Here is a 14,587-nt window from a genome sequence, read left to right on the forward strand (position 1 = left end):
AAACGTCAGCTTTCCTGCTCCTCTGATGCTGCTTGGCCTGCTGTGTTCATCCAGCTCTACACCTTGTTATCATCGATTGGGAACAGCTATATACATAAAAGTCTACATTTGGAAAGTAGAAGTCTTTTAAAAAGCAGTATAGTGAGAATTCAGGGCCAACTTTTTCCTCTAAGAGTGAAGTGAAAGTGCAGCAGATCCAGGGAACCCTGGATGTCAAGGGATAGTGAGAGCTTTGAGAGAAAAAGAAGGAAGCATGTGTCAGGTGGAATGCATTAAAAACAGGGGAATCCCTTCAAAAGTATAGAGAATGCAGCGGCTTGCTTAAAAAGGAAATTAGGAGGGCAAAGAGGGGACCATGAAATATCTTTAGCAGATGGCATCAAGAAAATCTCTAAGGCTTTTTATAAATATATTAAGATTAAGAGCATTACCAGATAAAAGCTTGGACCTATATGATATTAAAGGGGCAACCTGTGCGTGGAGCCAGTGAACATGGTTGAGATCTTGAATGAATACTTCTCATCTGTATTCACGGAGGGGATTTCATTTGGGATAGTGAGATTTTAGAATATGTTACGATTAATAAGGAGGAGGTATTAGATGTTTTAGCAGGCATCAAAATGCATAAATCTCCAGGGCCTGATGAGATGTATCCCACACTGCTATGGGAGGCAAGGGAGGAGATTGCTGGGTTCCTGGTGGAAATAGCTAATACTTCTCTGGCCACAAGTGAAGTATTGGAGGGCAGTGTTTTATAAGAAGGGCAGCAGGGATAGGTTATTATAATTATAATTATAATTATAATTGATGTCAGTGTAGGGAATTATTGGAAAAAATTCAGAAGGACAGGATTAATCAATATTTGGAAAGGTAGGGTTTGATCAGGGATAGTCTATGTGGATTTATTAGAGGGAGATCCTGTCTGACTAATTTAATTGAGCTTTTTGAAAAAGTGACTAAATATATTGAGGGTAATGCAGTGGATGTGGATAACATGGATTTCTGTAAGGCGTTTGACAAGGTCCCACATGGAAGGCTGGTCCAAAAGGCGAGAACCCATGGGATCTAAGGCAAGTTGGCAAACTGGATCTAAAACTGGCTTATAAATAGGACACAAAGGGTAATGGTTGAGGGTTGTTTTTGTAATTGGAAGCCTGTAATCAGTGGTGTGCCACAGGGTTCAATGCTGGGACCCTGGCTGTTTGTTATTTGCATTAACGACTTGGATGTGAATCTAGAAGGTGTAATTAGTAAGCTTTCAGATGACACGAAAATTGTTGGTGTTGTTGAAAGTCTTAGACTACAGTCGGATATTCATCAGCTGCTAAGTTGGGCACAGAAATGGCAGATGGAATTTTAACCCGATAAGTGGACCAAAGCGTCTGTTTCTGTGCTGTACAACTCTATGACTCTATGTTTATTCCTCTTGTCAGTTCCCTCACCACTCAGTCTGACAATATCCTTTCGGACTCGACCAGTAGAACTGCTGCCAAACCACTCTTGGACATTGAAATCCTCCACTCAGAGTACATTTGGCAGTGTTGCCACCCTCAATTAAATGCGAATGGTTTGCGATATTGTGGATCCTTTTCTGCTTGCAAGATGAGAGTGTTATTTTTATGTTCCCATGGGTTGATATACACCAAAATTACATGGAGTTTTGTGGACAGTTTTTTCTTGAACTCTCCAGCTGGCCCCAGAAAACTCTACAAGCCCATTGGCAACCAGTCGGTGCTAGTCTGAATTATAGCTGGGTGCCTGACTGAGTTATTGATTTTGTACATTGCACCCCAATTCCTAAGGAACTTCTAGACAACGTTCCTTGTAATCTGCCCCACCAACCCAGAGTAATTACATAGGCTATGTGCACAAATTGTCACCTTTAAGTGTGCAATAAGTGTTGGCAATAAATAGATTGAAGGCATTGTGCACTTGGGTGAAGAGGTTGTGCTCAGCAATAGAAAAAGGTGGCACCCACATCCCACGAACAATTAAAAACAAAGATGAGAGCAAATTTCTCCTCATCTAAATAAAAACCAAAAGAACTGCGGATGCTGTAAATCAGGAACAAAAACAAAGTTCCTGAAAAAGCTCAGCAGGTCTGGCAACATCTGTGAAGGAAAAAACAGAGTTAATGTTTCGGGTCCGGTGACCCTTCTTCAGAACTGTTAGTGGCTGGGAAAACATCAGTTTATATGCAGAAAGCAGAGAGGTGGGTGGCGTAGGGAGTAAACAATAGGATAAAACCCAAAGAGAGAGAAAGAGAGTTGGACAGACAAAGGAGTTGCTAACGATCAGGCTGGGAGGGTGAATAGTTGTTAATGGGGACTGTTAGTAACTAACAACAGGGGGTGTGTCATGGTAGACAGTGGTCGAGAACGCCCTCGACCGCATCTCTCGCGTTTCCCGTGACTCATCCCTCACACACCCTCCCCACAATAACAACAAAGACAGAATCCCCCTTGTGCTCATGTATCACCCCACCAACCTCCAGATTCAACGCATCATCCTCCGCCACTTCCGCCACCTGCAATCTGACCCCACTACCAAAGACATTTTTCCCTCCCCACGCTTATCTGCTTTCTGGAGGAACCACTCTCTCCGTGACTCCCTCGTCCGCTCCACGCTCCCCTCCAGCCCCACCTCACCCGGCACTTTTCCCTGCAACTGCAGAAAGTGCTACACCTGCCCTTCCACCTAACCCCTCACCCCCATCCCAGGCCCCAAGGAAACCTTCCACATTAAACAGATGTTCAGCTGCATATCTGCTAATGTGGTATACTGTATCTGCTGTTCCCAATGTGGCCTCCTCTAAATTGTAACACTTACACTTGATGCGTGACAAACGACTGCACCTCCCAGTCGCAAGTCACTTCAACTCCCCCTCCCACTCCTTGGACGACATGTCTATCCTGGGCCTCCTCCAGCGCCACAACGATGCCACCTGAAGGTTGCAGGAACAGCACCTCATGTTTCGCTTGGGAACCCTGCAGCCCAGTGGTATCAATGTGGACTTCACAAGCTTCAAAATCTCCCCAAACCCCGACCTCATCCCAAAACCAGCCCAGCTCGTCCCCGCCTCCTTGACCTGTCTGTCTTTTCTCCCACCTATCCGCTCATCCCACCTCACTGACCAACCCCCAACCCCACCTCCTACCTACCAGCCTCATCCCCGCGTCCTTGACCTGTCCGTTTTCTCTCCACTTATCTGCTCCTTTATCCACCTTCTATCTGCCTCCCCCTCCTCTCTATTTATTTCAGAGTTCCCTTCCCCTCCCCCATTTCTGAAGAAGGGTCCAGACCCGAAACGTCAGCTTTCCTGCTCCTCTGATGCTGCCTGGCCTGCTGTGTTCATCCAGCTCTACACCTTGTTATCTCAGATTCTTCAGCTTCGGCAGTTCCTACTATCTCTGTGTGTAATGGTAGGCTGTGTGGTTTTTTTTTTCTCCTCATCTACTTTGTCTAATTATCTCATGAGTTTGAGGCAGCTCACCACCACCTTCTCAAGGGCAACTAGGGATGGGCAATGAATGCTGGTCCATCCAGTAATGCTCACACCCCATGAGTGAATAAAAATAATTCTTCTATCAAATCATGCTGTAATGTTTCTTCATTCAATTATTAAATGGAAAGTCAGGAAGGTTCCCTGCTCCTGCTTGATTTGCACACTCGATGATATTGAATTTCACTTCCGCTGTTTCAAAAAGCAAGTTAGAGAGGTGTGGCACTTACTCCTGGAGAGTGGACGGTGAAATGCTCTGTATAATAGCAGCTTTATTGGTGAAATGCCCTCCACAAAACTAACTTCCTTCAAAGGATTTTTGATGAACAGGTGATTCCATGATAACTCCTTCAAAATGATCCTGACGGAAAGTTTCAATACACCTTGGAAAAGTCATCTGAAGCCTCTGCCAAACAAGTGCTGGCTAATTTGACCTCCTATGTATACCAATTTGAATCAATCCATGACACCCAGTCAGCCTGTGATATTATTTGTAGGGATTTCCAAGTCTAGTAATATTGAAGAAGTACCCACCATCAAACTCTGCAGGTCCCACTCCAACGATAATTATTGACATTGGAAGGACTGAGGCCTGTTTAAAGGAAACAGAAGGTGTGGCAGTTCAATTGATTCAAACTCACACAGCATTCTCACGCAAAACTAGTGCACTACTAGAAAGCGAATCAATCCTTTAAAATCAATTTTTCTTTAAATTAATGTTTGTGCTAGAACAATTTTAAATTAAATGAAAGGATCTAATATTCACCTGGTCAGTTAGCAGGGCATCCAATCAACAATTTTGTTTTGATTAAGACCTTTTTTTAGTTACGCAGATGACTCAATGAATGACTGATGATTACATTTTCATTCTAATACATAATATACTGCAGCCGCCGAAAACATTATATATATGAGCTTCTCCTGCTGAATGTGGGAAATCAGAAACACTTCAAAAGTCCCTTACGACTAGATGTTCAGAAAGTGTGTCCAATTGCAGCACATGTCAGACTGCAGGGATCAGTTGGAGCAGGAGTTGGACACAGTACAGTTGGACGCAGTTGGCAGAAAGCATCATAGACAGCAGTTTTGTAGATGTGATCACACCAAAGGTTCAGGCAGATAGGTGACCACTGGAAGGGGCAGGTAGACAGTGCAGGAATCCCCTGTGGCTATCCCTCTCTCTAACAAGTGTACCATTATGGATACTGTTTGCGAGTATTGCCTGAGAGGGGAAGGTGACAGCAGCAGGTAGAATGGTGGCACCACAGCTGGCTTTATTATACAGCAGGGAGGGTCAAAGCGTAGTAGACCAGTAGTAATAGGGGACACTATAGTCAGGGGCTCAGGCATTTCTGTGGCTACAAAACAGCCTCCAGGAGAGTCAAGGATGTCTCTGTGTGGCCACGGGACGTTCTCTAAAAGGAGGGCAAGCAGCCAGAAGTTGTGGTACATCTCGGCATGAATGACATAGGCTGGAAGAGTGACAAGGTCCTGCACAAGGAGTCCAGGGAATTAGGTTGTAACTTGGAAAAACAAGAGCTCTAGGGTTATAATCTCAAGATTACTCCCTGTGCCACATGCCAGTGAGGCTTGCAATAGGAAGATAATACAGTTAAATACATGACTAACGAGCTGGTATACGAGGAAGGCCTTCACATATGTGGACCATTGGGATGTCTTCCAGGGTAGCTGTGTCCTGTATAAGAAGGACGGATTCACCTAAAATGGAGGGGCACTAATATGCTGGCAGGGAGGTTTGCTATTGTCATTTGGGAGGGTTTAAACTAGTGTGGCAGGAGATTGCCAGAAGACACAGCGGAATAAAGATATGCTGGAGACATGGGCAGAGAAATAGCAGATGGAATTTAATCCAGACAAACATGAGGTGATGCATTTTGAACGGTCTAATGCAGGAGCGAGTTATACAGTAAATTGCAGGACCCTTAGAGAAGCATCAACATGCAAAGGGATCTAGGCATATAGCTCCACAGTTACCTGAGAATGGCAACACAAGTTAATAAGGTGGTTGAGAAGGCATATGGCATGCTTGCCTTCATCATTTGGGCATAGAGTATAAAAATTGGTAAGTCATGTTGCAGCTGTGTAGAAGTTTAGTTAAGCCACATTTGGAATATTGTGTACAGTCTGGTTGCCACACTACCAGAAGGATGTGGAAGCTTTGGAGAGGGGGCAGAAACGGTTCACCAGGTATTACCTGTGAGGAGAGATTGGACAAACTTGATTTGTTTTCACATTAAAGCTGAGGGGCAACCAGATAGAAGTTTACAAAATTGAGAGGCATGGATAGAATGGGTAGTTGGAGTCTTTTTCCCAGGATAGAAATATCAATTACTCGGGGACACAGGTTTAAGGTAAAAGGAGGAAAGTTTAAAGGAGATGTAAGAGGCACTTTTTTTTTTACACAGATGATGGTAAGTGCCTGGAATGTGCTGCCAAAGAAAGTGGTAGAAGCAAATACAATACCAATGTTTAAGAGATATCTTGGCAGAAACATGAACAGGCAGAGAGGGATAAGGACCATGTTAAGGAAAAAGATTTTTAGTTTAGAAAGTTGTCCTGTGTCAGCACAGTCTTGGTGGGCCAAAGGGTCTGTTCCTGGGCTGTACTGTTCTTTCTTCTCTTTATTCGTATCTATTTCCCTAATACTTAATACTTACATTAACAATGGCTTCTTTCGTCTGTACCATATCCGAGATCACCCCATCTGTGATAATCAACAGTACAAAATACTGAGAGCCATCGGTCACAGGTGCTGCACACCTACAACATAAATGCATGCAGGTTAGAGCAAGTTAACTCATCACCAAATTGCCAATAGCAACTATTTGGCATTTAACCTCTATTGACGCAGAATGAATGCTGTGTCCAGAAACATCAGAAAGTTGACAGGCATGGTGGATTCTTTGCAAATAACATGAAGGGTAGTCCACAAGGACCTTCTGGGTTTTGTTTTGAATAACATTAGTTTGGGAATCACCATTCACCAAAGTATTGATTATTCATTAAAAGGAGTTGACTAGATTGCGTGTTTTAGATAGCTGGCCATCCATGAAAGGGTGACCTGAAGGGGTAGAGCAGAACTGGAGGTAAATGGGTTGACAGATGATTGCTGCAATGCTGGGATTGCCTGCTCTGGTAGGAACTGGGTGACTACTACCAGCTCATGTGTCCCAGAATAATCTGTAAAGAGAGCAGTAATAGACTGACAAATACATGGAGGGATCTGGTGGTGCAGTGATAGTATCCTTGCCTTTGAGTCAGGTAGACCTAGGTTCAAGACCCATCTGCTCCAGTGCTGTGTAATAACATCTCTGAACAGGTTGATTAGAAAATAGTTTACAGGATAAAAGGTACTGGTACATTGTGTTCATGATTAATAGTAAACACTTGAAATTATTACATAACTTCCAATTAGAAATAGTTTAAGTCTTCAGATTGAAACTTGATTTATTGCAGTAGAATAATAATGGACTACCATTGGTCACAAAAGTGCTTTTTAAAAAACATTTTGTGCATTTGTAAGATGGACAGTCCTTTCAGCTCTTCTCCAGTGAAGTGTCCAGCATCACTTTTAGTGCAATCAAACAGAGGTCAATTAAGGCACAGCATCAGCACTATCTCCCAGCTATAGGATATGATTCTTGACAAATCATCTTGATAATCCACCATCAAGTCCGTGGCATTCATTTAGAGCTTTTAAATGGCCATCACATGACCTTCCATCCACTGATTCCATCTATAATTCTCACTGCCTTGGAAAGGCAGCCAAGATCATCAAAGACCCCTCCTATTCTGATTATAATCTCTTCCAACCTCTTTCGTCAGATAGAAGATACAAAAGCTTAAACACACCTACCAACAGGTTCAAGAACAGCTTCTTCCCAGCTGTTATTAGCGTTCTGAATGGACCTCTCAAATTTCAAATCTAATGTTGATCTTGCTTTTTGTGCACCTTCTTTCTAGCCATAACTTTGTATTCCTCACCCTGTTCTATCACCCTAAGATCTTTGAATGGTATGAGCTGCCTGTACTGCACGCAAAACAAAACTTTTCACAGTATCCAGGTACACATGACAATAATAAATCAAATCAAATCAAATCAAAATACATTGAGGACAAAAAGTAGATTTCATCCATATGAATGGAGTACATTAGGATCAAAAGATAAGGTTTCCTTCCCTACCTGGCAACCTGGTTGATGACTGGGGCAAAGTTGGTTGGTCCATATAGTTGTACTCTGCGCAAACTCTGGTAATATCCCTCCAAAACCCCATCAATTCCATTGCAGTTTGGGTTCTCAGGATCTGCATTCTGAAGGAAGACAGGACAGTCACTTTAAGACAGCAACTATAAGAATCCCAAATTTACAGCACCCTCACAGTAAACATGATACAGTTTATCAGTACTGTTTGTTGGATTCAGGAATATTGTCAGCACTATGTATGTTTGGTTGAAGGGGGAAAGGTGGATGCTGGGAAATCAGACGAGTCTGAACATTTTGAGAAAATTTGGGCAGGTTCCTTAACACCCGTGTATTCCGACCTCCTTAATTTTCCAAATTTTATTGCATCTAATTGAGCCAACCTGCCTATGAGAAGGCTCAAGGAAATCCCCCTAGAACCTAATGATTGCTCTGAAGTTTGGATTCTTGGATGTCATGATTGTTAAATATCCAGAATCTAAAACCTTGTGAGTCCTGTCTGTTGGGGAATCTGTGAACAGATGGCTCGCTATGCTGTATAACCTCATGGGTGAAATGTATGTTGGTTTGTTTTGTAACAAGTCACTTGCATGCCAAAACCAATGTTTATGCACTTTTTTGAATTCATTTGTGGGACATGGCATCGCTGGCTGGCCAGTATTTATTGTCCCATCCTTAGTTGCTCTTGAGAACGTGGTGGTGAACTGCCTTCTTGAATAGCTGCAGTCCACCTGCTGTAGGTTGACCCACAATGCCATTAGGGAGGGAATTCCAGGCTTTTGATCCAGCAACAGTGAAGGAACAGGGATATATTTCCAAGTCACGATGGTGAGTGGCTTGGAGGGGAACTTGAAGGTGGTTGTGTTCCCATTATATCTGCTACCTTTATCTTTCTAGATAGAAGAGGTCATGGGTTTGGAAGGTGTTGTCTGAGGATCAATGGTGAATTTCTGCAGTGCATCTTGTAGATAGCAGCAGTGTGTACTACTGAGCGTCGGTGGTGGAGGGAGAGGATGCTTGTGGATGTGGTGCCAATCAAGCCAGCTGCTTTGTCCTGGATGGTGTCAAGCTTCCTGAAGTTTTTTGTTCTCGATAGCCCTGCTCCAGCTCCTAACTTGCCCATTTCAGACATCATGGTCCTGCTGTGACCCCAACACACTCTTTCTGCTACCTGTGGATGTGGCTACAGTTACATTTAAAAGACATTTGGGTAAGTAAATGAATAAGAAAGGTTTGGAGGGATATAGACCCAGAGCAGGCAGGTGGGTCTGGTTTCGTTTGGGATTATGGTTGGCATGGATTGTCTGGACCGAATGGTCTGTTTCCATGCTGTATGACTCTATGACTTAATGTAGGGACACCATAATGCAGTTACAAAGGGGGCTTCAGGAATTTTACACAACAGTAGTGAATGAACAGCGATATAGTTTCTAGTCAGGATGGTGTGTGGCTTAGAGGGGAACTTGTAGGTGGTGATGCTCTCATATATGTGCTGCCCTTGTCCTTCTGGAGATTGCGGGTTTGGAAAGCCCTGTTGGATGATTGGTGAAAAGTCAGAAGGAAGGCAAGGAAGATGCACCTTCCTTCACATGAATAATACATATTTGAATGCAAAAGGTTAGAGTCCACCGAAGTACATGAATCATGTTTGAGGGTTGATATTCTGCAGATTCTGGAGATTTTAATACTTAAAACTCACATGCAGGGTTACCCCTTGTGATAGTATTCAGACTAACAGCCTAAACTGCCCCCAGCCTGATGTTATTTCCACAATGCAAGATTGGTTTGATACGGCTCTGGGGACCTGATCACAAACTCTATACCTTTGTCAATTTACTACCTTATTCTAGCCCACATCAACTTTTGTGCGTTCACCAACACTATCCTCACTGACCAATGTTGACTCTATGTTTCTAAATCTAACATTTTCACCTTTGTGTTTAAGGTAATCTCTTTTAACTCTGTAATCTCTGAGAACTCTATAATTCCTATATAATGGCTTGTGGAATCAAAGGAACTACATAGCTTGCATTTGTGTAGGGTGTTTGGTCCAATCCTATCATATTGCACCACTGCTCGAGAGGAATTTCTACTCCTGTATCTCCAGGAAAGGAGGTCTCAGAATAACTTTAAATGCAATGCAACGACTGTCCTTCTTCCTATACAGCAGGGATCACTAAAATGGAGTTTGAGACCCCAAGTGGTGTCGTCAGCTGAAACTTTGGCATTGTAAGCTCTGAAGCAACAATGCCTGCTGAAGAGCTCTGACCAAGTTATAACAGCTATGGTCTCCTTCTAATGGGACCCCACTCTCATTGGCTCCCACTTCTGCATCTCTCTTCCCACTCCCCTGCTGCAGTTCTCACAGCTGTTGCAATAATTCTCAAATCTGAAAGGGGATAAAAAGCTTTGCATTGCTTTACAGCATATTTGAAAATTTTATTCAGGGTTCTGAGTGAATTCTAAGACAAGCGTGACATTTCAAGAAATGCAGAAAACAAATTATTCCAATTTCCCAAAATAAACCTTTTATCTCAGGGCAGCCAAGCAACTTTCTAATTTAGAATGCCACTTCATCTTGAAAATATGGCTTTTCATTAGTCCAAGGAAAGTATTCTGCTTTTTAACAGAAAGCTGGGTGGTGCAGTGTGCTCGAGCAATAGTTTAAAATGTGGGTAAGTGCTACAATTGTGAGAAGCAGACGTCAAAGGTAGACAGTATTGGAATTATTCTTTGAAGGCAACAGATGACTTCACTGCAGAGACCATTAATTGCTCAAGTGACTATTTGGAGACAAGAAAACAGAAAATGAAAAGATGTCAGTTGTTGTGCCTAGCTAATCCTTGGGAGCAGGTTAGTTAATTTGCAATAGGAATTTCATGATGTGGCAAGAGGTCTAATTGCTGTAGAAGGTTTCAAGATGGTTAGTATAATTTCTAAGTGACATAGAGTGCTCTTTTGAGACCAGAAATAAAATATGATGTGGTAGAAATCTAAGTTAAATTTCATTCAAAATGTAGCTGTATTTTGGTTGACTGTGAATGCTGGACAATAACATTGTGTGTTAAAAGGGACTGCAGGTGAGATCTTTTGGGGGCCTGACCAAAGTGAGCTATGGCAGGCTCTGTGGTCGAAGCTTGGCGAGGCCTAGCTTGACATTGGGAGCAACTTGTTGCATCTTTTAAGCATTTGCCAAGCAGTAAGACAAATTTCTTTCCAGGCAGCCTGAGCTGCCACGTGAGGGGGTTTCTTGTTAATTGCCTTATTAAAGCCACAACTTAACTCATTAATATTCATGTTTCTATCTTCCCAAAAAGTAACAAACAAGCTAGACATCAAGAATTCTCAATCTGCAAGTCAGAGCAGGTACCTGGCAGCTTTGGTTTACTGCTGGCTGTGAACAGCCACCATGTTGCCCACCACTAAGCAGCGATCTACGGGCACCAAGCGTACTGTTCATTCACGGACAGTGCAATCCAACAAGTGCCAACTCCTCATGACTTCACACTTCTCTGATCCACTTGCAGAACGCTTACAAAGGACAGACCTGCATTGCAGGGTGCATCAGCAACTAAGGTTGAAAGGCTGCTGCAAAGACACTTTGCAGGTAGGAACAGGCACCCACCCAGTTCATGGACTAGACTAGGCTGCTTCTCAGGGCTGTTAATTTGTTCTCTTAGTGCCGACTGGCATGTTTGTACCATCTGTGCCTTGCCTAGTTGTGCCAAATTAATGCAGTCACACAGACAGCTTGCCTCACTGGCAGCAGGCCTCATTCAAGGGCGTATACATGTTGTTGTACAGCAGTATGCCATGGGTTGGACAGTGTATTGCCACATTTGGTATGGTTGCCTCATATGCCAAGGGCTGGGGATTGGGGCAAGACGTGGACCAGAGGACAGGTGCAGGCATATATAGTTGGCTTGGATGGGGACCTGGGGAGCTGAAAAGCCTATTGGATGCACAGGAAGGCCTATCAAGATTGGGATCTGGATATTTGGGGCCTCACCAAAACATAGAGGCAAAGCTGGAAGCCACTGGCCAAAGCCTTCCATCACACTGGAATTCAAATTCCTACAGTGAGAAGGAAAATGGCTGGTCTTGCACTTTTGCGTAGGTGGGTTAAGTTTCTCTATGAGGAAGGCCAGGATGAGAGACCAATGAGAGGCTCTTTATAGGGAAACAACATGACACTACACAGGACGCAGACTCTGGAGATCCTAATATATAGGATGTGTGCTGCACGTGTCCCTGCTTCACAAATTGGTGAGTACCTCACTCACACAACCTCCTTTGAATACAGAAGCTGTGGAAAGAATTGGGGCTGATGGTGTCAGTACAGCCTATTGCTCCCTACGTACTTTGTTTATCTTGCATCCACATGCTGCAGCAGTCTCTCAACACAGACATCTTTCCGTGTTACATCCTGTATGAGATGAAGTTAGGCATCATACTGACATAGTTACAGTTGGGGCTACACAGCTTGGGAGCAGCTCATGCAGCTTCACCTCGCGTAAGAGTGGCCAGAACAGGAGCTAGTTCAGCTATGTCAGCACAGCAACAACACGAGTAGCACCAACAGCAGAACCAACTACCTCTTTTCTCAGGTGTATGTATCTCAACAGGGGAGAATGGATGGAGACCAACATTCAGTTGGAAGGACTTGAGACCTCCCAAGGTGGTGGGCAATGTGGAGGAGCAGAGGGATCTTGGGGTTCAAGTCCACAGTTCCCTGAAAGCTGCCACACAGGTGGATAGAGTTGTTAAGAAGGCGTATGGTGTGTTAGCTTTCATTAATAGAGGGATTGAGTTCAAGAGCCGTGAAGTTATGCTCCAGCTATACAAAACCCTGGTTCAGCCACATCTGGAGTATTTTGTCCAGTTCTGGTCACCTCATTACAGGGAAGATGTGGAAGCGTTGGAAAAGGTGCAGAGAAGATTTACCAGGATGTTGCCTGGAATGGAGGGAAGGTCTTACGAGGAAAGGTCGAGAGAGCTAGGGCTTTTCTCTTTAGAACAACAAACGATGAAAGGTGACTTGATAGAGGTGTACAAAATGATCAGAGGTATACATAGAGTGGATTGCCAGAGACTTTTTCCTAGGGTGGAGGTAGCTATTATGAGGGGACATAGTTTTAAAGTGAGTGGAGGTAGATATAGAGGAGATGTCAGAGGTAGGTTCTTTACTCAGAGAGTGGTAGGGGCATGGAATGTATTGCCAGAGAGGGTAGTGGAGTCGGCCTCATTAGGGGCATTTAAGCAGCTATTAGATAGGCATATGGATGATAGTATAAGGTAGTGGTGGAGGTTAGATAGACCTTAAGTTTAGGGTAAAAGTTCGGCACAACATCGAGGGCCAATGGGCCTGTACTGTGCTGTACTGTTCTATGTTCTATGTTCTATGTTCTAAGGTCAAAGGGCAGAAGATGATGTCTCTCAGTAAGTCTGTGATTTAGGCTGTCACTGTAGACAACCACAATCTTCTGAACCAAGTCCTCCTTCCTGATGAAGCATTGGGCATACTCAATACCAGTAGCTGCTGAAATGTCTGTCACTGGAGTGTCGAAGTCCACCATCCACGCTCCAGGTCTCTGTCTCTTCTTCTACAAAGAGGCACGTGTGTTCATAATGGTTTGTGTGGAAAGGAGACCATCTCTGGAGGATAACTGTGAGGCACCTTTATGAGAGGTGAGTTGAGGGTAAGTTTTGGCTGCACAGATGGGGATGTGAGGTGCGTCTGCAGAGCGATGCACGAATGAGTGTAACTACACAGTGTGTTATCCTGAGGGACTGCTGTGCAGACGAATGCTGTGAAAGTAAGACGATGAGATTTGGCACCTGAAAGTGTGAGATCACTCACCTGTCGTGCCCTCATGAGGAGCTGCATCCACTTGGTGCTTTGTCTCAAGGTTGAAGGGAACATACCTCCAGATATTGACTCATTTAGTCACCTCCTTTTCTTCTCACCCTTTTCCATTCTTGGGAAAGATCACCCATTGGAGCCCCTAAAACCCCTAGAGTAGGACGTCCAAGTAAGAATGGCCAGCAGCCATTCCAGGTTCCCTCTCTATTCCTATGAATGCAGCCTCCAAGGTCCAAGTGCTGCCGAACTCATCTAACTCACATGATGGTCCTTTTTATTAGAAATCCTTTTGATTCATCTAGCATGGCATTCTGACCACTCTCACTGATTGGGCAATCAGGAGGTAGGATGATGATGGTGTTGCTTTGGGAAAGACCCCAGGCAAAATCCACTGAATTGTCAATTAGGATCCTGACTCTCAAATGCTCCCGGGTTTCGGGTACGGACTAAGTTCTGAGTATTCCACCTTTGATATGCGATAAAATATGGCAATATTTTGTCAAGGTTATGGAACGTTTGTGATGAGATCCACACAATAGTTTTGCTCTCCCAATTTTAGGATGGACACAGATGTATTTGAGAAAGAACAGGTAAATGAACAGTACATAATAACATATTTACAGCAATTTATCTCACAATGTAAGCCAAAGTTGAACAGGACAGGATTCCTCAAAGGCTATTAAAGCTAACTGAGATGCTACGCTGACTGTAGACTGGCTGCTTAGGCTATCTCTCAAACAACTGTGGCCAACCAGGGATTCTACCCCAGCACAAACAGAAATTGCTAGAGAAACTCTGCAGGTCTAACAGCTTCTGTGAGAAGAAAGCAGAATTAAAGTTTTGAATCTGGCGTCCCTTGTTGCAGGTGTCATATGGAATTGTGAAGTTAAATCACCCATCCCAAGATGTTTGAGTTAACAAGGTGTAGAGCTGGATGAACACAGCAGGCCAAGCAGCATCAGAGGAGCAGGAAGGCTGACGTTTAAGGCCTAGACCCTTC

At 43.7% G+C, this 14,587-nt stretch overlaps 1 protein-coding gene across 1 annotated transcript in view; it reads right to left on the reverse strand.

Annotated features, from left to right (window-relative positions):
• Positions 1–14,587, reverse strand: part of LOC109927445 (copine-9-like) — a 369,357-nt gene that overhangs the window by 17,322 nt on the left and 337,448 nt on the right. Inside the window, exons 17-19 of the mRNA XM_048606481.1 lie at positions 7,707–7,834; positions 6,181–6,283; positions 4,037–4,094 (exon numbers count right to left, since the gene is read on the reverse strand). Of these exons, the coding sequence (XP_048462438.1) occupies positions 4,037–4,094; positions 6,181–6,283; positions 7,707–7,834 (289 nt within the window). The remainder of the gene's footprint in view (positions 1–4,036; positions 4,095–6,180; positions 6,284–7,706; positions 7,835–14,587) is intronic.

This window comes from Rhincodon typus, chromosome 16, assembly GCF_021869965.1.
Source record: "Rhincodon typus isolate 14 chromosome 16, sRhiTyp1.1, whole genome shotgun sequence".
Classification (NCBI taxonomy): domain Eukaryota; kingdom Metazoa; phylum Chordata; class Chondrichthyes; order Orectolobiformes; family Rhincodontidae; genus Rhincodon; species Rhincodon typus.